Genomic DNA, 25600 nt, shown 5'->3' on the forward strand with positions numbered 1-25600 from the left:
TTGTGAGGGTTCCTGCCTCCACAACCCTTTCAGGCAGTGAGTTCCAGACTCCAACCACCCTCTGGGTGAAAAAGTTCTTTCTAAAATCCCCTCTAAACCTCCCGCCTTTTACCTTGAATCTATGTCCCCTTGTTATAGAACCCTCAACGAAGGGAAAAAGCTCCTTAGTATCCATCCTATCTGTGCCCCTCATAATTTTGTACACCTCAATCATGTCCCCCCTCAGCCTCCTCTGCTCCAAGGAAAACAAACCCAATCTTCCCAGTCTCTCTTCATAGCTGAAGCGCTCCAGCCCTGGTAACATCCTGGTGAATCTCCTCTGCACCCTCTCCAAAGCGATCACATCCTTCCTGTAGTGCGGCGACCAGAACTGCACACAGTACTCCAGCTGTGGCCTAACCAGTGTTTTATACAGCTCCATCATAACCTCCTTGCTCTTATATTCTATGCCTCGGCTAATAAAGGCAAGTATCCCATATGCCTTCTTTACCACCTTATCTACCTGTTCCGCCGCCTTCAGGGATCTGTGAACTTGCACACCAAGATCCCTCTGACCCTCTGTCTTGCCTAGGGACCTCCCATTCATTGTGTATTCCCTTGCCTTGTTAGTCCCTCCAAAGTGCATCACCTCGCACTTTTCCGGGTTAAATTCCATTTGCCACTGTTCCGCCCATCTGACCAACCCATCTATATCGTCCTGCAGACTGAGGCTATCCTCCTCGCTATTTACCACCCTACCAATTTTTGTATCATCAGCGAACTTACTGATCATACCTTTTACATTCATATCCAAGTCATTAATGTAGACCACAAACAGCAAGGGACCCAGCACCGATCCCTGTGGTACCCCACTGGCCACAGGCTTCCAGTCACAAAAACAACCTTCGACCATCACCCTCTGCCTTCTGCCACTAAGCCAGTTTTGTATCCAAAGTGCCAAGGCACCCTGGATTCCATGGGCTCGTACCTTCTTGACCAGTCTCCTGTGGGGGACTTTATCGAAGGCCTTACTGAAATCCATGTATACCACATCCACTGCGTTACCCTCATCCACACGCCTAGTCACCCCCTCAAAAAATTCAATCAAATTAGTCAGACATGATCTTCCCTTGACAAAGCCATGTTGACTATCCCTGATTAATCCTTGCTTCGCCAAGTGGAGACTAATTTTGTCCTTCAGAATTTTTTCCAATAATTTTCCTACCACTGATGTTAGGCTCACTGGCCTGTAGTTCCCCGGTTTTTCCCTACTCCCCTTCTTGAATAATGGTACTACATTAGCGGTTCTCCAGTCCTCTGGCACATCCCCTGTGGCCAGAGAGGTTCTGAATATATGTGTTAGAGCCCCCGCAATCTCCTCCTTTGCCTCACACAGTAGCCTGTGTGTTTTGCCAGCTTTTCTTATTTTAATTTCACACCTGTACCTGCAGTTTTTCTTTGTCTATTTTAAGTCAGTTTCTCTCTTTCTCTGTGGGCTGCGTTGTCTTAGCTATTTCCACGTTCTTTTGTTTGTTTAATGCTTCTTGCTGACTGAGATGTTTTTAAAAATATTATCTGGCAATCTTCTGATTTTTTAAGTCGGTTGCAAGCCATTCAACCTATTGACTCCATCTCTGTTCTGGGAGTTTTCTTCCATTTCTCCCTTTCTTTAGTTCTGTTAAAATGCTTGTCCAACAGTCTACAGTTCTGAAGAAGGGCCCTGCCCAAAACGTTCTCCTGTCCTATCGCTTCACAAATGCTGGCTGATCTGTGTGTTACCAGCATTTTTTCATTTGATCTGTCTTCAGCCATCTAACCGTATGCTCCGGAAATCTCTCCCTAAACCTCTCTACCTCCCTCTCCTTCTTTAAGACCCTCCTTAAAACCCACCTCTTTGATCAAGCTCCTAATATCTCTTTGGCTCAGTGCCCATTTTTGTCTATTTACACTTCTGTGAAGCACATTGGGCCATTTTTCTAAATTAAAGGAACTTTATAATGCAAGTTTTTGATTTCCTGTACTTGCAGCTTTTGTATTATTGATTTCTGTTAGCTACTTTTTATGGCTTTATGGTTATCTGTTCCATAGACACCATTCCTATGGAGGTTTGAGGAGAATTCTTCTCATCTCTAATCTGGCTCAAGACTTCTAAAAATAATGATAATTAGAAAATTCATAAAAGTAGATAAAGGGAAGACATGAGGTTGTGATAAAAATACACTGGTTAGTTGAAGGCCAGAGATGAAAGATCAGTCAATTACAGTACAGGTTTTTTCTTGTATCCTGAGTGTTAGACAGATGTTAAATCTAGATGGACTTGGGCTTTAAAGACCTCTTGAGGGGAAGAGTTGTTGCTGGACCATACCATCAGTGTTTGCAAAATTAGGTAGTAGTTACTGATTATGAAACAACTATTGGTTGGATGGAATCATGCTGCAAAATTGTAAATAGGGTTCAAATGTTATCTTGAACCATAAAAATGAAGGTTAGAGCAGTCAATGAATTTGGAGACATAATCCATAACCTATCACAATTGCAAGAGAAGTAATCTGTTGCTGTAGTCATACTGCATGTTTGGTGTCACTGTGGCATGATCTGCACTGCACCACCAGCAAGTATGAAATGCATTGCTTTGATTTTCTCTCAACTGGGTAATAAGATCGTCCCTATTCCATCACCACTATTGCAGTTAGAAATTTTGGGAGCTGCTGTATAGTGAGAGTATGAGTGTACAGGATCTACTTTCCTTAATTCTAATAGTTGTGATCAGGGCTTGCAGTAATGGCTACTTGCTTGTGTTTCAGTTTGAAAGACCTCCAATTTAAATCGGTGTAACTGGATCACTTGATTTTGATGTCAAATTTGTTAGTATTATATTCACTGAGGGTTGTGAATCTTTGGAATTCTGTACCCCAGAGGGCTGTGGATGCTGAGTCATTGAGTATATTCAAGACTGAGAGAGAGATTTTTGGACTCTTGGGGAATCAAGGGATATGGGGATTGGGCGGGAAAGTGGAGTTGAAGTGGAAGATCAGCCATGATCTTATTGAATACCGGAGCAGGCTCGAGGGGCTGTATGGCCTACTCCTGCTCCTATTTCTTGTGTTCTTAGGTTAAGATCCGTTCTAAGAACATATGTTGTGTGCAAAGCCACTTAGATTCAGCCTCTTGTGGATGAAACTGAAATGTCTTTCGAAAAAGCTATTCCAGTAACCAGTGTGAATATCTTAGCCTTTCAAGAGTTACAATGCAAGATTCTTTTTTGTCCTTTGGATAGTGAATTTGCTACTGCTTTGCTCTTCAGAAGCTCTTGAAGGCTAAAATTGACCTGTTACTGATGAATAACTGCAAAAATTGCCTCAAATAATTGAACAATGAAGGACTGTCTTCAGTTTGTGTGTGAATGACTTTGGCAGCTAAACTGCTTATGACCTCAGAAATTGCATGTAGACTGTTTGAGGCCCTTGCAGGGTTTTTTCAGGACTAGTTCATCTGTTACTTTAGTCTTTTATTCTGTGTGTGTTAAGGAGTGAATCTGGCTTTTAATATTGTGTAACCGATACTTAAATTGCATACATCAGTGGACTTTTTTCAGAACTTTATTTCTGGATGCCTGAATACAATTGAAAATAATTCAGTTGTGACATAAATAGTTTTCACTTTATCTTGGTAACTTTGTTTCAATGGGTTGCAGGTTTTCACAATTGTTACGAGATTTAAGAGGATGCTTTCTTCTGGGCTAAATATGGGTGCAAATGATTGCTACAACTTGTTAAAATGAAATTGATGTGCAACCTCTGTGTTCTGTTTGATCTTCAGATGAGCGTCAAAACTCTTGTTCTGTATATTACAAAGAACGCCTATTTGCACCTCCGTAACATTGTTGTTTGCTTTTTGTCCCTCCCCCCCCCCCCAGGTTGTGAGAGGAGGTGGAGAGGTAGAGCTGGGTGTCATTATCATACATGTGGAAGCTGACCCCATTTTTTTTATTCGTTCATGGGATGTGGGCGTCGCTGGCGAGGCCGGCATTTATTGCCTATCCCTAATTGCCCTTAAGAAGGTGCTGGTGAGCCGCCTTCTTGAACCGCTGCAGTCTGTGTGGTGACGGTTCTCCCACAGTGCTGTTAGGAATGGAGTTCCAGGATTTTGACCCAGCGACAATGAAGGAACGGCGATATATTTCCAAGTCGGGATTGTGTGTGACTTGGAGGGGAACGCGCAGGTGGTGTTGTTCCCATGTCCCATTTCTTCAGATGATATCGCTAAAGGGTAGCATGTAGATGTCCCCTCCACTGCCTGTGTTTTCAGACTGCTTAGCCAACATCCAGTCTTGGATAAACTGCAATTTCCTCCAGTTTAAATATTGGGAAAGCTGAAGCCATCATCTTCAACCCTTGCCACATACTCCGTACCCTTGCTTCTGATTCCCTCCTCCTGCCCGGCCACTGTCTCTGGTCAACCAGACTGTTCGCAATCTCAGCGTTCTTTTCGACGTCGAGCTGAGGTTCCAACCCCATGTCCTCTCCATTACAAAAAAACACCTACATCAGCCTCCGTAACTTCACCCGCCTCCATAACTTCACCCACCTCCACCCCTGCCTCAGCCTGTCTGCTGCTAAAATTCTCATCTGTATCTTTGTCATCTCCGGATGACTATTCCAATGCTCTGCTGGCTAGTCTCCCCTCCTCCATGCTTTGTAAACTTCAGTTCATCCAAATCTCATCCCACACCAAGTTCCGCTCTTCCATCACTCCTGTCCTTGCTGACCTACATTGGCTCCAGGTCCTCCAACACCTCCAATTTAAAATTCTCGTCTTCATGTTTAAATCATAGGAACAGGAGTAGGCCATTTAGCCCCTCGAGTCTGTTCCGCCATTCAGTGAGATCATGGCTGATCTGTGACCAAATCCATATACCCATTCTCATCATGGGCTCGCCCCTCCCTATCTATAACCTCCTCCGGCCCTACAACCCTACCTGAACTCTGCGTTTTTCCAACTCCAACCTTTTATGTATCTCCCACTTCCTTCGCCCCACCATTGGCAACGTGAGTTTGTTGCCTAGGCCCCATGTTCTCGAATTCTCTCCATAAACCTCCGCTTTTCCGCCTCCCTCTCCTTTTAAAATACTCTTCTTAAAACTCACCTCTTTGGCGAAGCGTTTGATCACTCTCCTAATATCTTCTCATTTTTGTCTGATTACAGCTCTGGCAAGTGCCTTGGGTTTTTTTTTCTACTTTAATGGCGTGATATAAAAGCAATTTGTTGTTGTACTTAACTCTGGATGGGGGAAGAACAAAGTGCTTGATTAAAAAATCTAGGGAATTAGCTTGGAGGCTATAGAGATGATTAAGAACTAAAAGGATAAAATACTTTTGCCAGATGTGATGTTTCCTGTGTTGCTGGTGTTGGGGGTTGGTAATGTTTGCGGAGACTAGCAGACCAGAGTTGAATAGTGGACTTGATAAATATTCTGGAGGTTTGTTTGGTTACCTTTTAGGTGTATGGTTGCCTTTCGGGGTTAGAGGATACTTATGCACAACTTTACTCAGGAGATTGATTGGGTAGGTTAGATTGTGTGGTTGTCAAAGGAACAAGTTTGATGGGCCAAATGACCCCTTCTCATTGTATACTTTTTATGATGTCAGTAGTGAGCAAATTGAGTTTCTTATTCCGCTATTGTGTACCGTGGAACAGTCCCACAACGTGCCATTCTTCCTTCACCTCCCCTCACCTCCTGCTCTCTGGAAGTTGCTGATTCCAGCTAGGGCACAATTCCATGGATGGCAGCCCTTCAGCATCTAACTGAATCGGCTGTTCTTGAGATGTAAACCTGACCCAGTCAGTATTGAGTATTAGCAAGCCATTCAACAATTGGTGGAGGGGGTGGTTCTCATCACAGCTGAGCTGAGATCCTGACATCATCCATTTGTGCAATTTCCAGCATTGAACAGCAAACAGGAACCTTGCCTTTCCTTCACCACTTTCTCACCCAATCCCTAGCCCAAGGATGTTCAACTCAATTGTAGTAATCCCTATAGCTGCCCCAGTTGAAATCTGCTAAATGCAGATTAGGAAATTAAAGCTAAGTCTTTCCTGATGTGTATGACTCAGCACCATGTTGTACATATAGCTGCTAAACCATCAAGGAGCTGCACTAAGAAGTTGTAATTCTATTGTTTTGAAACCTTTAAACTGTTCAGTTGTATTTGCAGTGTTTCTATGCTTAAGCGATTGACTTGTAATTTTTCTCTCTCTTCCCCTCCCCCCTAACCAAAAACCTGGCTCTTTAAAACCTCACTACCTCCAAAATGAATGCAGACAGAGAAGCAATCAATGTAATTATTATGGTATTAAAAAATCATAAGTAAGGAAAAATAATGAACTTCAAAAAAACTGACCACAATACAACAAACAAAAAAAGTATGAAAAATGAAAAACCCAGATAGATTTTTAGAATCACACTCCAAATATTGGTTCATTGCCAGTGTGGGGACTTTGATGCTAAGAATCTAATTTAATTGTTGGTGTGAAGTTTTCTTTCGAGCATTTTAAATAAATTCTATACTTTGCTTTTTTTGTTCCTCTCCTTCCCTTTATTCATTCCCTTTATTCACCCCTGCTTCTATGCATTTCCATCCAGAACAAAGAAGTGGTTCAGGCTGTGGCCTTCACAGACATTGGCAATGTAGCCCTGTCAGTGTGTGTGTGTACTGGCATGAGATTAGTGTCAGTTCTTCCTTCTTTATGTTCCCCCACTCCACACATCATTCTCTGGCCAAGAGCTGAAGTAGTTTATTCCCAGGCTTCTAATAATGCTGCTCTATAACCAGGAGGGGTATGAGAATGATCTGGTCTGAGAGTTGGCTTGTGTTCTCATCTCATTTCTCTTTCCTTCTTATGGGAAAGTGCATTATACCCCTGATTGTTAGACTGACTGCCCTAATTTCTTCTGCAAAAATATCAAAACGATGGAAAGCAAAAAGACCAGCTGGTCCGTCAAACCTATCCCATGGTGCAATGTAAGCACACCATGACTCCCATTGACCCCCACCAGCCAGCCACGCAATCTCCAGGGAGAGGCAAAAAAGCAGGAACAAATCCTAGACCAATTTGGTAGGGGGGTGGGAGAATGTGGAAAATTCCTCTCTAACTTCCAACGGTTCCAGGAGACATCAGTGACTTGGAGTCACATCCCCCCCACCCCCCACCATTACGCCACCTACCTTTTTGTTCGCGTGATGTCAGCCATAATTAGAAAGTTATCCAGCTCCCTTTTGAATGTTTGCTGCGTATCCGCTCTCACTGCATGAGTTGAAATTTGTTCCAATGGTCACTGTCTTTCAATGAAAGAATAACCTCCTGACACCTAATCTAGTTCTATGCTTATGTAACTTACGCACACATATTCCTGGTACTCCCTAACCAATCTAATTCAAATAGCTTTTCCAAATAAAAATTCGATTCACTCCACATGATATCAAAAAACGGCTGAGTGCACTGAATACAGCAAAGATTATGGGCCCCGACAATGTCCTGGCTGTAGTGCTGAACACTTGTGCTCCAGAACTAGCTGCGCCTCTAGCCAAGCTGTTCCCGTATGGCTACAACACTGGCATCTACCTGACAAAGTGGAAAATTGCCCAGGTATGTCCTGTCCACAAAAAGCAGGACAAATCCAATCCGGCCAATTACCGCCCCATCAGTCTACTCTCAATAATCAGCAAAGTGATGGAAGGTGTCGTCGACAGTGCTATCAAGCGGCACTTACTCACCAATAACCTACTCACCATTGGTCAGTTTGGGTTGCGCCAGGACCACTCTGCTCCAGACCTCAATACAGCCTTGGTACAAACATGGACAAAAGAGCTGAACTCCAGAGGTGAGGTGAGAGTGACTGCCCGTGACATCAAGGCAGCATTTGACTGAGTGTGGCACCAAGGAGCTCTAGTAAAATTGAAGGCAATAGGAATCGGGGAAAACTCTCCAGTGGCTGGAGTCATACCCAGCACAAAGGAAGATGGTAGTGGTTGTTGGAGGCCAATCATCTCAGCCCCAGGACATCGCTGCAGGAGTTCCTCAGGGCAGCCGTAAGTCCAACCATCTTCAGCTGCTTCATCAATGACCTTCCCTCCATCATAAGGTCAGAAGTCGGGATGTTTGCTGATGATTGCACAGTGTTCAGTTCCATTCGCAACCCCTCAGATAATGAAGCAGTCCGTGCCCGCAAGCAGCAAGACCTGGACAACAACCAGGCTTGGGCTGATATGCGGCACGAATGTTACTTGCCACTTAAGTGCCAGGCAATGACCATCTCCAACAAGAGAGAATCTAACCATCTCCCCTTGACATTCAACGGCATTACCATCGCCGAATCCCCCACCATCAATACCCTGGGGCCACCGTTGACCAGAAACTTAACTGGAGCAGCCACATAAATACTGTTGCTACAAGAGCAGGCCAGAGGCTGGGTATTCTGCAGCGAGTGACTCACCTCTTGACTCCTCAAAGCCTTTCCACCATCTACAAGGCACAAGTCAGGAGTGTGATGGAATATTCTCCACTTACCTGGATGAGTGCAGTCCCAACACCACTCAAGAAGCTCAACACCATCCAGGACAAAGCAGCCCGCTTGATTGACACCCCATCCATCACCTTAAACATTTACTCCCTCCACCACCGGCACACTGTGGCTGCAGTGTGTACCATCTACAAAATGCACTGCAGCAACTTGTCAAGGCTTCTTCGACATCACCTCCCAAACCCGCAACCTCTGCTACCTAGAAGGACAAAGGCAGTAGGCGCATGGCAACACCACCACCTGCACATTCCCCTCTAAGTCACGCACCATCCTGACTTGGAAATATATCACGTTTCTTCATTATTGCTGGGTCAAAATCCTGGCACTCCCTACCTATCAGCACTGTGGGAGTACCTTCATCCAGACTGCAGTGGTTCAAGAAGGGGGCTCACCACCACCTTCTCAAGGGCAATTAGGGATGGGCAGTAAATGCCGGCCTCGCCAGTTATGCCCACATCCCATGAACGACTTAAAAAAATGTGGATCGATTCATCAAATCTCCTCGAAACTACGTTTCGAAATCTCGAGTGAAAGGCTTCAGCTCTCTCAGCTTATCGTGGTAACTAAGGGTCTTTATTTTTTGAAATTAAAACAAAGCATTTTTTAAAATCAAGCTGAAAGGCCTAATTCAATATAGTGCGTCACCAAGGTTAAAAAAAAGTAAATGAAAAATAGGTAGTTCGCGAAGTAGTGATTAGGTGACATCAAGCAAGAGAGTGATTATTGATGGTTTTAGATGGGGCTTGATGAGATGCTGATATGCTGATTCCCAACACATAGGGTCTCGCACAGCCAGTGGCAGCCCCAAAGTAAACTTATCAGATTTACTAAGAATGACCACTGAAGACTGGGACTTGTTTTTCCACTGGCCAGCCTTGCTCAATCTGGCAAGCTTATTTTTAGTTGCCTTATATTCCATAAAGCCCACAGGCTGGGAACTAGCATGACTAGCACTTAATTAAGCCCAGTATAAAAGCAGTTTGTAAAAGTAAGGCAGAGGGAGGAGAAATATTGAAAAAGGATGCTGATGCATGGTGCTTGATCAGCTCTGGGGACTCATCTTAAGGTGGTGATGATCAGGAAATGGTTAATTACAGCAGTGAGAAAAGTGATCATCTTTTTATTAAAATGCTGCCTATTACCCACCGAGTAATGGATCTCATTAACCAGAGTAGCCTGCTTGAAAATGAAATGCTGTTGTGTTTTTTTTTAGCCTTAGGGCTGCAAGATCTAATATGATTTCAAATCCTGCAATCAGGGTTTAATGGTAGGCTGATTCTGTCTGCAGATGGCCGTTAACGGAGGCCAGAAATATCATCGATGCAAATTTCACCTTATTAAGGGTAGCTGTGATTTACGTATGGTACTGTCTCCAATCAATGAAAAAGGCAGAACCTGTTATTAGGCAAGATTTATTTTTCTATTTTAAATTTATGATCCGTAAATAGCAAACCTCTAATATTGGTATGCTGAAAGCTTCCAGAACACTCAACTTGGCTGTGATGTCTACTGGAAAGTGTTTATTGAATATTCATGAAGGTGATTGACATTGGAACTGTTAGACTGGGGGTGGAGAATAAATGAGGACAACAAAATTTATGGTTGCTATTCCGAATTCAAGTCACAAAATGAGCCAGTAATTTAGTATTCTTTGAAGGTCACTTGCTTTTCCTTGCCCAAACTTTGGAGTTAAAGAAAGGCACTAGAGTGGAAAGAAGGCAGAGAAATGTGAAAGTAAATGGTCTGCATTTTTCCCCTTTTTTAAAGACAATTTTTAAATTCTAATAATACTGTCTAAATAAGGACTTGAGCTTTTTTTAAAAAAAATGAAAACCTGCATTGTACATTTTGGAAATCTGTTTTAAATGATGATGGTAACCTTTTGGATGTTTTGTCTTATTTTCTTGTGTCTGTTATATTTGATATGATGGAGTGTCATTGGTATCCACATTAAAATGTAGCAAAGTCTGGGGAGACTTGTTTTCTTTTGTAGTAACCCCTCCACCCCCTTTTATATATGAATTAAAACAATAGTCTCTGCAGCTTTATGTTACCCCCGTGGACACCTTCGGGTTGGATCTCTCTCCCTGCTATGCCACTTTGGTGATGCTGTTGCCTGCAAACTCTGCTCGCAAACCACAGGACCGCTACAGGAAACCATGGGCCCCACAATTAGCTGGGAGCTGATCTGGAGATGTGGGATCGTGGGAAACCACACATCAGAGGGAGATCCAATTTGCGGGTTTCTATGTGGGTAATTTTAAAATTACTATCTTTACCTTAATATTGAAGGAACCTCATCTGTTTTTAAATATTTTTTTTGTTGATTTGTTTTTGTCATCGTTTAAAAGGGGAAAATTTCAATTGGATATTATAAAGAATTGCAGTGTGATGAAGTGAATTTGTAGCTGTAGATATGGTGATTTGCTTAAGTTTGTTCTGCAATCTAGCACCTTTTTTAGCCTGGAAAGCTGCATTGGAAAGTGGTTTTGTGCATTGTGTTTTCCCTTTTTCCTACTAGTAATTCTGCCCTGTTTATGTTGCTGAATGGTTTGATTCACTGACGAGACAGAACCAAGATAGTTGTAGCTGCCCAAAAAAATACCTGGCAGTCTAACTGCCTCTGTCTCATGCCCTAACTGTAATTGAAGCAGCTTTTATATTCAAATGTGTGGGCTGAGCATGTGAAGTTTACAAACAAAAAGTCTCTTGTGGAGTGTCTGCAGTTTTTATTAAAAATTACTTTTTCTAATCTAAAAAATCACTTTTTTAATGTAGACTTAATTCTTATTGATTGCATTTAAAATTCAGTTGAATTTCAGTTGAGGAAGATAATGGGGTGTTTTGATGCAGACATGCTGGCAGCAGCAATGGATTTTGACTGCCTCAAATTCACTATTTGTCTGGCAATGTTAGATCGAGTTATATCGAGTCCTCAGCACAGAAACAGACCAAACTGATCTGTGCTGGCATTTATGCACCACATGAGCCTCCTCCCTCCCTACTTCATCTAACCCTATCAGCATACCTTTCTATTCCTTTCTCCCCTGTTTGCTTTTCTAGTTTCTCCTTAAATGCATCCATGCTATTTGCCTCAACTACTCCTTGCGATAGTGTTCCACATTCTTACCACTCTTTGGGTAAAGATGTTTCTCCTGAATTCCATATTGGATTTATTAGTGACTAACTTGTATTGATGACCTCTGGTTCTGGCCTCTCCCACTAGTGGAAACATCTTCTCCATGTCTACCCTATCAAACCCTTTCATAATCTTAAAGACCTCTATCAGGTCACCCCTCAGCCTTCTCTTTTCTAGAGAAAAGAGCAACAGCCTGTTCAGTCTTTCCTGATAAAGATATCCTCTCAGTTCTGGCATCATCCTTATGAATCTTTTTTGCACCTTCTTCAATGCCTCTATATCCTTTTTATAATATGGAGACCAGAACTGTGCACAGTACTCCAGGTGTGGTCTAACCACGATTCTATCCAAGTTGCTTTTGAATTCTATCCCTCTAGAAATGAACCCCAGTGCTTGGTTTGCCTTTTTATGGCCTTATTAACCTGTATTGCTACTTTTAGTGATTTGTGTATCTGTACCCTGAATACCTTTGTTCCTTTATCCCATTTAGACTTATTCAAGCAATATGTGGCCTCCCTTTTCAACCTAAATGCACCACCTCACATTTATCTATATTGAAATTGATTTGACAATTATACGCCTATTCTGCAAGTTTATTAATGTCCTCTTGCATTTTGACACATTCTTCCTTTGTATTATCTATACCCCCCACTTTGGTGTCTTCTGCAAATTTTGAAACTGTACTTCCGATTCCCAAGTCCAAATCGTTTATGTAAATTGTGAAGTGTAAAGTGGTCCCAGCACTGATCCCTGTGGAACATCCCTTCTCACCTTTTTGCCTGTCTGACTAGCTACCCTTAACCCCATCTCTCTCTATTCTGTTTTGTAACCAGTTTGCTATCCATTCTGCTACCCGTCCCCTGACTCCACATGCTCTGACCTTAATCATAAGTCTACAATTTGGTACCTTTATCAAAGGCCATTTGAAAATCCAAATATGTTTTATCTACTGCATTACTCTTGTCTACTCTTTCTGTTACTTCAAAGAATTCAATAAGGTTGGTCAAGCATGACTTTCCCTTCTGAAATCCATGCTGACTACTCTTCATTATATTTTCGTACTCTAGATGTTTTTCTATTACATCCTTGAGTAAAGATTCCATTATCTTTCCTATCACAGATGTTAAGCTAACAGGTCTATTGTTCCCTGGACTTGATCTATCTCCCTTTTTTAAATATAGGAATAAAATTAGCTGTCCGCCAGTCCTCTGGCACTATTCCCCTTTCTAATGAATTTTTATATATATGTAATAGTGCCTCTGTTATCTCTTCCCTAACTTCTTTTAAAATGCATGAATGCAATCCATCCGGACCAGGCGTTTTATCCTCTCTAAGTTTGATTAGTTTATCAATTATCTCTTCCCTTTCTATCTTAAATGTCTTTATATCTTTTCTGATCTCTTCTTCTAATATCGTGCCCACCATATTAGTCTCTATGGTAAATACTGAGGAAAAGTAATTATTCAATATTTCTCCCTTTTCGCTGTCATTACCTGTGAGTCTACCTTGTGCATTCCTTAGTGGCCCTATCCCTATCCTGGTTTTTCTTTTGTTATTAATATGTCTGTAGAATACTATTTTTTTTTATATATTCCTTGATTTAATTTAGTTGTTCTTTGCTTTCCTAATTTTTTTGTCTTCTTTCCTAACCTCTTGGTATTCCCTTATTTCATTCTCCTTTATTGTCTGTGTACTTAAAAGTATACCTTTTTCTTTAGTTTCAATTTTACCCTCATCTCTTTATTCATCTATGGTGTTTCATTATTGGCTAGTTTGTTCTTGTTTTTTAGAGGAATATATTTCACCTGAAGTCTGTTGATCATCGTTTTAAATATTTCCCACTGCTGTTATATCTTTGACAGTTTTTTTTTCTAGTTTACCTTCCCTAGTTCCATTATCATCCCCCTCAAAATTAGCTATTTCCAGTCTGTTACCTTGGTTTTTGTCTGTCTTACTTCTTTCTCAATCATTATTTTAAACTTTATTATACTATGATCGCTATTGCCTAGATGTTCACTTCTCTTATCTGTTCTGGTTCATTCCCCATACTAGATCCAGCAATGATTCTCTCTTGTCGGGCTTGCCACATACTGGGTAAGAAAGGAGCCCTGTGCACACTGTAAAAGCTCCATTCCCTTTTCCCCTCTCCCTACCTCTTGCCAGTTTATTTGAGGGGGAGTTGAAATCTCTCATGATTATTATTTGATTCTTTTTTTTACTCATTTCATAGATTTGCCTACATACTACTTCCTCCACTATTAGGTGGTCTTTAGAATATACCTATTAATGTGATTGATCCCTTCTTATCCTTTGTCTCAATCTATATGGATTCTGTTTCTATCTTAATATTACTTATGCCCCTTTTTTTGTATTGCCATTGTGTTGTCTCTAATTAGCACAGCTACCCCCGCCCCCCCCCTTCTTCCTTCCCTATCCTTTCTAAATACATTATATCCTGCAATATTTAACTACCAGTCCTGTTCTTTATCTAGGCATGTTTCAGTTATTGCTACTACATCTGGCTCCTTGCTATGAATTATTGCCTCCAGTTATCCTGTTTTGTTTTGGATGCTTTGCACATTGCTGTATAGTCATTTTAATTTGTTTTTAATAATTGTTCCCCTCGCTTTATTTTTAAGTCATTTTGTACTTATATTCTATAACTGCATTTGTTCCCTGATTGTTTGTTACCCTTATTCCTTACCTTGGTCTGACCTTTACTCTCATTTCGTATGTCTTTTTTTCTTCAGACTGGTTATCTTCTCCAGGTCGCATTTCCCCCCCCGCCCCCTGCAAGTCTTACTCGTTTAAAATCCTATTGACAGGCCTATTTATCGTTTCCACTGGGACATTGGTCCCATTCCGGTTAAGGTGGCACCCGTCCCAGCACTGTTGCCAGTGTCCAGTGAAATGGAACCCCTCCTTCCCACACCAGTCTTTCAGCCACGCATTCACGTTCCTGACCTGTCTATCCCTATGACAATTAGCACGTGGCTCGGGTAGTAATCCCGAGATTACCACCTGTGAGGTCCTGATTTTTAATTTAGTTCCTAACTTCTGATATTCTCTTAGAAGGACCTCCTCCCTTTTCTTCCCTATGTTATTGGTCCCAACGTGGACCACGATAATTGGATCTTCCCCATCCCTTTCCAAGTTCCTCTCCAGTTGCTCAGATACCCTTTACCCTTGTACTAGGTAGTCATGATGTGGAGATGCCGGTGATGGACTGGGGTTGACAATTGTAAACAATTTTACAACACCAAGTTATAGTCCAGCAATTTTATTTTAAATTCACAAGCTGAGGAAGGAGGTAGCCTCCGAAAGCTTGTGAATTTAAAATAAAATTGCTGGACTATAACTTGGTGTTGTAAAATTGTTTACACTTGTACTAGGTAGGCTTCACACTCTCCTGGACTCTTAAGTCACGACTGCAAAGGATGCTATCTATCCCCCTAATTATTGAATCCCTTATGACAACAACCTTTCTATTCTGCTCCACAGTGCCATGGTTAGCATTCTGGCTGTCCACTCTGCAGTCTACATCCTTATCTCACAGATAGCAAGTACATTGTACCTGTTGGATAGGACCAGTGTCTGCTGGACGTCTTTCTTTACCTCCCTTTAATTCCCCTTACCCTGCTGACGAACAATCACACTCTCCGCTTCCTGTACTTGCCCTTTCCTCTGAGATGTGACTGTACTCTGGAGAAAACTATCCAAAAATTCCTCCCCCTCCCTTATTTGTCAGTGGCTCTGATTCGCACTCCAGCTCAAGGACTCTGAGCTGGAGTGTCTCAAGGCAGGGACATTTCCTGCAGATGTGGCAATCCTGGACAGTATTTCATAATACAATCAAGAAGAATCAGTGTGGTTTTATGAAGGGGAAATCATGTCTTCTTAGAGTTCTTTGAGGAAGTAATGGGCAAGGTGGATAAAGGGGAACCAATGGATGCAATATATTTGGATTTCCAAAAGGCATTCGATAAGGTGCCACAAAAGATTACTGTGCAAGATAAGAGCTCATGGTGTTGGGGGTAATATACTAGCATGGATAGAGGATTGGCTAACTAACAGAAAACAAAGAGCCGGGATAATAGGGTCGTTTGCAAAATGGCAATCCTTAACTAATGGGGTGCCGCAGGGATCAGTGCCTGGGCCTCAGCTATTTACAATATATATCAATGACTTGGATGAAGGAACAGAGTGTCTTGTGGCCAAATTTGCTGATGATACAAAGATAGGTGGAAAAGCAAGTTGCGATGAGGACACAGTGTCTGCAAAGGGATATTGACAGGTTAAGCGAATGGGCAAAAATTTGGCAGATGGAATATAATGTGGGAAAATGTGAAGTCATCCACTTTGGGAGGAAAAATAAAAAAGCAAAATATTGAATGGAGAAACACTACAAAATGCTGTGGTACAGAGGGATCTGGGTGTCCTCGTACGTGAAACACAAAGTCAACGTACAGGTGCAGCAGGTAATCTGGAAGGTAAACAGAATATTGGCCTTTATTTCTAGGGGGATGGAGTATAAAAGCAGGGAAGTCATGCTACAACTGTACAGGGTGTTGGTGAGACCACACCTGGAGTACTGCATACAGTTCTGGTGCCCTTATTTAAGGAAGGACATACTTGCATTGGAGGCAGTTCAGAGAAGGTTCACTAGGTTGATTCTGGGCATGGAAGGGTTGTCTTATGAGGAAAGATTGAACAGGTTGGGTCTATACTCATTGGAGTTTAGAAGTATGAGAGGAGACCTCATTGAAATATACAAGATTCTGAGTGGACTCTATAGGGTAGATGCTGAGAGGATGTTACCCCTCATGGGGGAATCTAAAACTAGGGGGCATAGTCTCAGAATAAGGGGTCGCCTGTTTAAGACGGAAATGAGGAGGAATTTCTTCTCCCAGAGGGTCGTGAATCTTTGGAATTCTTTACCCCAAAAAGCTGTAGAGACTGAGTCATTGAATATGTTCAAGGCTGAATTAGACAAATTTTTGATCAGCAAGGGAGTCAAAGGATATGGGGAAAAGGCAGGAAAGTGGAGTTGAGGTAAAAATCAGATCAGCCATGATCTCATTAAATGCCAGAGCAGGCTCGAGGGGCCGAATGGCCTACTCCTGCTCTATCTCTTATGGTCTTCTGTCCACAAACTCTCACATATCTCAGTCCCAATACACAGCCTGCACTGCCATTTTAGTTTTTATTTATTTATTTTAGCAGTAATTTAATTCTAGATATAATATAATTACTTGAGATCTAGATTATAGAAGCATAAAACATAGGAGCAAGAGTAGGCCCTTCGGGCCTGCTCCGCCATTCAAAATGTCATGGCTGATCGTCTAACTCAGTACCCTGTTCCTGCTTTTTCCCCAGATCCCTTTAGCATTAAGAAATATATCTATCTCCTTCTTGAATATATTTAATGACTTGGCCTCCTCTGCCTTCTGTGGTAGAGAATTCCACAGGTTCACCACCCTCTGAGCGAAGAAATTTCTCCTTATCTCTGTTCTAAATGGCATACCCCATATCCTGAAACTATGACCCCTCGTTCTGGACTCCCCAGCCATCGGGAACATCCTCCCTGCATCTAGTCTAAAGGAAGTAGGTGAGCACATTGCAGGCCCTAACTGTAATCTTTCAAAGTTCTCTAGATTCAGGAACTGTCCCTCTAGATTGGAAAATTGCACATGTCACTCTGCTTTTTAAGAGAGGAGAGAGAGAAAAACCAGGGAATTACAGACCAGTTAGCCTAACATCTGTTGTGGGGAAAATGCTGGAGTCTATAATTAAGGATAGGGTGACTGAACACCTCGAATTTTCAGTTAATCAGGGAGAGCCAGCATGGATTTGTGAAAGGTAGGTCGTGCCTGACAAACCTGATTGAATTTTTTGAAGAGGTGACTAAAGTAGTGGACAGGGGAATGTCAATGGATGTTATTTATATGAACTTCCAGAAGGCATTTGATAAGGTCCCACATAAGAGACTGTTAACTAAGATAGAAGCCCATGGAATCGAAGGAAAAGCACGGATTTGGTTAGGAAGTTGGCTGAGCGAAAGACGACAGAAAGTAGGGATAATGGGTAGGTACTCACATTGGCAGGATGTGACTAGTGGAGTCCCACAGGGATCTGTCTTGGGGCCTCAATTATTCACAATATTTATTAACGACTTAGATGAAGGCATAGAAAGTTTCATATCTAAGTTTGCCGATGACACAAAGATTGATGGCATTGTAAACAGTGTAGATGAAAACATAAAATTACAAAGGGATATTATAGATTAGGTGAATGGGCAAAACTGTGGCAAATGGAATTCAATGTAGACAAATGTGAGGTCATCCACTTTGGATCAAAAAAGGATAGAACAGGGTACTTTCTAAATGGTAAAAAGTTAAAAACAGTGGATGTCCAAAGGGACTTAGGGGTTCAGGTACATAGATCATTGAAGTGTCATGAACAGGTGCAGAAAATACTCAAAGGCTAATAAGGCCTTTATATCTAGAGTACAAGGGGGCAGAAGTTATGCTGCAGCTATACAAAACCTTGGTTAGACCGCACCTGGAGTACTGAGAGTAGTTCTGGGCACCGCACCTTTGGAAGGACATATTGGCCTTGGAGGGAATGCAGCGTAGGTTTACTAGAATGATACCCGGACTTCAAGGGTTAAGTTACAAGGAGAGATTACACAAATTGGGGTTGTACTCTCTGGAGTTTCGAAGGTTAAAGGGTGATCTGATCGAAGTTTATAAGATATTAAGGGGAACAGATAGGGTGGATAGAGAGAAACTATTTCCGCTGGTTGGGGATTCTAGGAGTAGGGGGCACAGTCTAAAAATTAGAGCCAAACCTTTCAGGAACGAGATTGGAAAACATTTCTACACACAAAGGGTGGTAGAAGTTGGGAACTCTCTTCCGCAAACGGCAATTGATACTAGCTCAATTGCTAAATTTAAATCTGAGATCGATAGCTTTTTGGCAATCAAAGGTATTAAGGGATATGGGCCAAAGGCAGGTATATGGAGCTAGATCACAGATCAGCCATGATCTTATCAAATGGCGGAGCAGGCACGAGGGGTTGAATGGCCTACTCTTGTTCCTATGTTCCTAGTCTGTCTAGTCCTGTTAGAATTTTATATGTTTCGATGAGATCACCTCTCATTCTTCTAAACTCTAGTGAATATAGGCCTAGTCGACTCAGTGTCTCCTCATAAGTCAGTCCTGCCACCCCATGATGTGGAGATGCCGGTGATGGACGGGGTGGACAATGTAAGGAATCTTACAACACCAGGTTATAGTCCAACAGTTTTATTTGAAAATCACAAGCTTTCGGAGGCTTTCTCCTTCGTCAGGTGAGTGTGGGATTCCATGGAAGGTACCGCATATATAGTCAGAGAACAATGCCTGGTGATTACAGATAATCTGTCCAACTGCCCGTTGTCAAGGCAATCAAAGGAATTCGAATAGTGTTCAGACAGAGAGACATTACATACAGGACTACTGAATATACAAACGGTCAGAGCCGAGAGAGAGAGAAAAACATCCGAAAGGAAGAGAAAGAGAGAATGATCAGTTGTATTAAAAACAGATAACTCTTTTTTTCGCTGGTGGGGTTACGTGTAGCGTGACATGAACCCAAGATCCCGGTTGAGGCCGTCCTCATGGGTGCGGAACTTGGCTATCAATTTCTGCTCGACGATTTTGCATTGTCGTGTGTCTCGAAGGCCGCCTTGGAGAACGCTTACCCGAAGATCGGTGGCTGAATGTCCTTGACTGCTGAAGTGTTCCCCGACTGGGAGGGAACCCTCCTGTCTGGCGATTGTTGTGCGATATCCGTTCATCCGTTGTCGCAGTGTCTGCATGGTCTCGCCAATGTACCATGCTCCGGGGCATCCTTTCCTGCAACGTATGAGGTAGACAACATTGGCCAAGTCACAGGAGTATGAGCCATGTACCTGGTGGGTGGTGTCCTCTCGTGTGATGGTGGTATCTGTGTCTATGATCTGGCATGTCTTGCAGAGGTTGCCGTGGCAGGGTTTTGTGGTGTCGTGGACGCTGTTCTCCTGAAAGCTGGGTAATTTGCTGCGATCGATGGTCTGTTTGAGGTTGGGTGGCTGTTTGAAGGCGACTAGTGGAGGCGTGGGGATGGCCTTAGCGAGGTGTTCGTCGTCATCGATGACACGTTAAAATAAATTTGTTGGACTATAATTTGTTGGACTATAACACCGTTCACCTGACGAAGGAGGAAGCCTCCGAAAGCTTGTGGAATTTAAAATAAATTTGTTGGACTATAACTTGGTGTTGTAAAATTGTTTATAACTGCAGTAAGACATCCCTGCTCCTGTACTCAAATCCTCTTGCAATGAAGGCCAACATACCATTCGCCTTTCTAACTGCTTGCTGCACCTGAATGCTCGCTTTCAGCGACTGGTGTACAAGGACACCCAGGTCTCGTTGCACCTCCCCTTTTCCTAATCTATCACCATTCAGATGATAATCTGTCGTTTTGTTTTTACAACCAAAGTGGATAACCTCACATTTATCCACGTCATACTGCATCTGCCATGTTCTTGCCCACTCACCCAACTTGTCTAAATCACATTGGAGCCTCTTTGCATCCTCCTCACAGCTCACATTCCACCCCAGCTTTGTGTCGTCTGCAAACTTGGAAATGTTACATTTCGTTCCCTCATCCAAATCATTAATTTATATTAAATAGGTGGATTTAGCTTGATTTCAGGTTAATTTGTAACTAATTCGCCTTGTTTATTCACTTCTTTATTTTAGTATCCCCATAATTCCTAGTTATTTATGTACCAGATTTTTATTTAATGCAGTTCAGATCTCTTTTAATGTTGGTATCCTCTATATAGTTAATTTTAATTTTATCCCCTTAGATCTAATTAATTACACTTATTTAGAATTTACTGTTGCTCCTTGGTTTAAATTACTTGGCACTAAATTCCCGTCAACACTCTTTAGCAAATCACTCTGTTTAGTAGATTTACCCAACTATTACCAAGTTCTGTGCTTTTGCAGATATCCCTCTAATGTATATATACATTAATGTTTTTATGACTATTAATTCCTGAGACTCCTTTTTAAATTTCTGTAAAGTACAAAGGCTAGTAATTCTCTAAATGTATAATGGCAGCTAGGAGTATTGATGTTCTGTTTAATTTCTGATTTGCAGCAATTTTAAACGTAGTTACCTTCATATACCTTTTTGTTTTTTTTTAGTGCCGTAGTTTGTTGAATATAGATAGTTAATTAAATTTTAAATTTTAAAAAAAAAGAAAATGCTGGAAATACTCAGCAAGTCAAGCAGGATCTGCGGAGAAAGAAACAGTTAATGTTTCAGGTCGATGACCTTCCGTCAGAACTAGAAGAAGTTGAAGATTTAACAGTTTTTAAGCAAGTACAGAGCCAGGCAAAGAGGAGGGGAGGAAAGAACAAAAGGGAAGACCTCTGATAGGGTGGAGGGCAGAAGTGATTAAATGACAAAAGGGATGATGGTGCAAGGCAAGGAGGGTGGTAATGGGACAAGTAAAGAGACAAAAGATGGGTATAGGTGGCAACAGCAGAACCATTACCAGCACCCGATGTCCGAAAAAATGGGAGCAGTGGTTATGATCTGAAGTTATTGAAATCAGTGAGGTTATAAAGTGCCTAATGGAAAGATGAGGTGGTGTTCCTCGAGCTTCCATTGAGCTTCATTGGAACAGTGTAGGAGGCTGAGGACACAGAGGTCAGAGTGGGACAGAGAATAAAAATGACAAGCGACCAAAAGGTCAGGGTCACGCTTGCAGACAGAACGGAGGTGTTCAGCAAAGCGTTTGGTCTCCCCAGTGTAGAGGAGACAGCATCTTGAGCAGCGAATACAGTATAGTAAATTGAAAAGTACAAGTAAACCACTGTTTCACCTGGAAGGAGTGTTTGGGGCCCTGGATGGTGGGAAGGGAGGTGGTGAAAGGGCAGATGTTGCATCTCCTGTGCTTGCACGCAAAGGTGCCATGTGGAGGAGAGCAGTTGTTGGGGGTGATGGAAAAGTGATAACTAAATTTTAACTCTTCCGATATTGTTTTATTTTAACTCCACTTGGAGTCGAAGTACAATGGAAAGATAAAGGTGAAAATATTTTTAAAAAACCTGAGTGTGAGGTCAACTTCACTTAAATCTCTAATGGCTTTGCTTTTCCTATGCTCAAGAGCTTTAAAACTAAAATTGAATGAAGTTCAGTCTTTTCCCTGAGTAGCATGAATCTTTAGTGGTTTATTAGTATTGATGATTGTGATGTGAGTTGACGTTTCAATTTGTTTTGCCCACACAGGAGCCTAGAATATTTTGCTATGAATGGTGACTCTGGTGTCGGGGTGGTTACCTCCCCACCCCCATCGACCGCTCCGCACAAGGAGAAATACTTCGACCGAGTTGATGAGAACAATCCTGAATACCTCAGAGAGAGGAATATGCCACCTGACTTGCGTCAGGATTTCAACATGATGGAGCAGAGGAAAAGGGTGTCCATGATCCTGCAGAGTCCGGTAACCTCAAACATTTATTTTTTAATTGGTTCTTCGCAGGTACATGTGTTCACTAGTATTTGAAATGTAAACTGGTCTGCAATTAATTTAAAGGCCAGATGCAAAGCTTGACCACCATCATTTCATCATAAGTAAATTATTTAATGTGTATGGTAGTTATATTTGTAAAATCTTGCACCGAGTGCTTATAAATATTATGACATTGCAATTATATTTGTGAATTGAAAGCCAAAGGCCAATACTATATGATGCAGTGTTCTACTAGGCTTATGTGAAAGACCAATATAACTCTCCCCTGCGTTGTAGTGTTCTGTTTCTTTGCTATTGGAAGTAAACAATAATGCATTTACCATCTCCAAGTATCCTTAAGGTCGGTTAATGTGTAATCACTTTTACAAATTCTCTTTTTTATTTTCATATTTTTAAACTATATTTAAAACCAAAGCCTATGGGATCCCAGACTTTCACAGTTACCTCTTTACATCCTTTTTCCTTTTGGTGAAAGCTTGTTGGCTTTTGGTACTTTGGGGGAAGGATTTTGTATTCTTTGAGTGCCTTGTATTGGGCCAACTTCCAGGTGGTCTTCATTTTGCGAGCAGTGGCACAATAGAAGGTTCTTCTAATTTAGTTTGACAAAGTAATTGTTATGAAATGAATGTGTCTCCAATTTACTGTTTGTTTCAAAACCTCCTGATCTGAAGTCCCCATGCTACTTTTAACATATTGGGATATTTTACAACCTAGTTTATATGGAATGCTGAGTACCCTGGATACAATTTCAGTTTATTAAACTTCCTAATAACTCTGGGAGAAGCTAGATGTACACTCCAGTTGGCTTTTTTTAAAACTTATCAGCCCAGTTGCATTCTATATTTGGGCATGCCTAGGGGCTGAATATTCTGAGGTCACTGAGAGGGGTTACTGTCCTCAGATGTCTCTCAATGTCTAGTTCTGCAGTCTCTAATTCAGTTTGATTCATTTGATAATCCGGGTTGGACTGTGGATCTGACAACATATGTCGTCATTGCCATATTTTTCTGGGTCCTTTTGCCATCTACCTTGGCATAATTGTTCTGGTGAGGAAGGGCTTCTTGGTATACTAAGAGCCTTGGGTAAGTCTCACTGGTTTGAAAGAAGGGATAATCATATGAATTGATTCCATTTGAAAATTGTGTCATTACCTCACCAGTCCTGATGTTTCAACGAGATGGTTGAGACTCATTTCTCCTCCTGGTGATTTGAACATTCAATTTCTTGTATTCTAATGTTTGGCTACCATTTGGTAACCTAAGCTAGATTCAAAAGGCTGAGGAGAAGATCAAGGAAAGAGTGGGAGGATATATAGGCTTACACTCTTTAGGGATCAGCCTTGGCTCAGTAGTAGCAGAGGCACTCTTGCCTCTGAGTGAGAAGGTTGTGGGTTCAAGTCCCACTCCAGAGACTTGAGCACATAATCTAGGCTTGCACTTCTGTGCAGTACTGAGGGAGTGCTGCACTGTTGGAGGTGCCGACTTGCAGATGAGCATTAAACCTAGGCACTCTCAGGTGGATGTAAAAGATCTCATTGCACTATTTGAAAAAGAGCAGGGAAGTTCTCCCAGTGTCCTGGTCAAACAGGTTATCTGGTCATTATCTAACTGTTTGTGGGACCTTGCTGTGCACAAATTGGTTGCCACATTTCCCGACAATACAGCAGTACTTAAAAAATATTTTGTTGGCCGTGAGGCACTTTAGAACGGTCTGAGTTCGTAAAAGGCACTATATAAATGCAAATTCTTTCTTCTTTCTAAAGTTACAATCTGCAGTCAACTACAAGAACGTCCACTCTAGATTCTTCACTGAATATATATTTCTTTGGTCAGGGTTAATAAAATGGAGGGCCGAGAGCCAGCTGGTGAGGAAGTGGGTACCTTGTTCCATGTCGTCTGGTTCTGCACAGTAGGCCGAAGCCATTGGGACTGAATCGTGACGTGGATTTGGGACTTTAGGACATTAAGGTTCAGCCAGATCCCAAACACTCTTTGTTGAGCTTTCCGATGAAGGTCCTGTTACTTTCCTCAGTGGGTAGGTTAGTGAAGCTTCTGTTTGTGCTAGGCAGTGTTCAGATGCTTTTGCACAGGATTGCAATGCATACTAATGAAGTATGGGTGCTCATGCTTTAGAAAAATGCTCTTACGGCATGAGTTCCAGAAAGTATATACCCTGGTCCTGTGCTTTTTGTGAACCGCATGCAGTAAATTAAGGATACTGAAAGATCTTCGCTGACTACAATGTATAAATCTTTTTGCTTATAAATGGCTATGTTTGGCTCTCTTTTCTGTTTCATCTTTATAGATTTATGCTAGTGGTATGCTCTTAGATCTTTTATTTTGTGTTTTTCCCCCCTTTTAAGGATTTGACTCGCTGTTGGGATATGGTGGTTGTATGGACACCAGTTGCTCCCTGATACTTTACTGAAGTGACTTAGCTTGATAATGAGTTTCAGCAGGATTTTTGACTATGGGAGGCATCGCATCTAGTCTCTATCCGTACTCACTTGACAACCACAGGGTTAGCTGAACAGTGATCAAGAGGAGGACTGTGGTTATTTTTTGTTTCCCCCCCCCACCCCCAGCCATTCCTAAAACGGCCATATTACTATCCCAGGTGAAATCAGCTATCATGGCACAAACTGGATATCAAACCTGGGATCTACCCAGTCTCTGTGGTTCAGCTAATTGCAGGCTAAACTGATTTAAGCTTCTGTTAATCTATTGCTTTGCAACTTTGTATGTAGAAATTGAAAAACTAAAACTCACTTGGATATATCTCAAGCAATTTATTTATTGAAAGGTGCATCATCCATTTTCACTTATTCTGCTGAATTCTGGCTTTCATTGCCTTTTTAATCTGTTGACAGTGATGCAGTTTGAGCAGGAAAATGCAGTTGCATTTAAGATGCCTGCTAATAAGGTATTTTGAATGTTGAATGCAATTGTTTAATGGGGACAAGTTTCTTAGTTTTATTGATTTCTGAGTGCCATTATAAATATTCAAGTAGTATAATACTGTAAGATCTGTATTTCAGCCTAATGAAAATATTGAAAACTTTAGTTACTCACTTTAACTTTTAATGGCATTTGTGCTCTGGTGCCATTTAGCATTTTGATTTCAATTACTTTTTCATGTTATGAATTCATTCTTCTTCAGTTTGAACTGCTGTTTGAATGTTTTCCCAAACCACTTCCACATATAGAATTTCAATTAACCTGTGGGTCGTGAGACTGTGACTGAGTGGATGTTTGAAAAATGTCATACACAGGTCCCTGGGTGGTTGCAGCTTTAGCTTTCAATGTTCAGTTTATTTAAATGCATCGT

General features: G+C 41.7%; 1 protein-coding gene across 4 annotated transcripts in view; it reads left to right on the forward strand.

Moving 5' to 3' along the window:
- The window catches only part of add1 (adducin 1 (alpha)), a 143374-nt gene that overhangs the window by 34487 nt on the left and 83287 nt on the right, over window positions 1–25600 (forward strand). For all 4 annotated transcript variants that reach the window (XM_067982427.1, XM_067982426.1, XM_067982430.1 and 1 more), the window contains exon 2: window positions 22030–22243. In XM_067982427.1, the coding sequence (XP_067838528.1) occupies window positions 22049–22243 (195 nt within the window). In that variant the 5' untranslated portion in view covers window positions 22030–22048. The remainder of the gene's footprint in view (window positions 1–22029; window positions 22244–25600) is intronic.

The sequence above is a fragment of the Heptranchias perlo genome, chromosome 4 (genome assembly GCF_035084215.1).
Source record: "Heptranchias perlo isolate sHepPer1 chromosome 4, sHepPer1.hap1, whole genome shotgun sequence".
NCBI classification, from domain to species: domain Eukaryota; kingdom Metazoa; phylum Chordata; class Chondrichthyes; order Hexanchiformes; family Hexanchidae; genus Heptranchias; species Heptranchias perlo.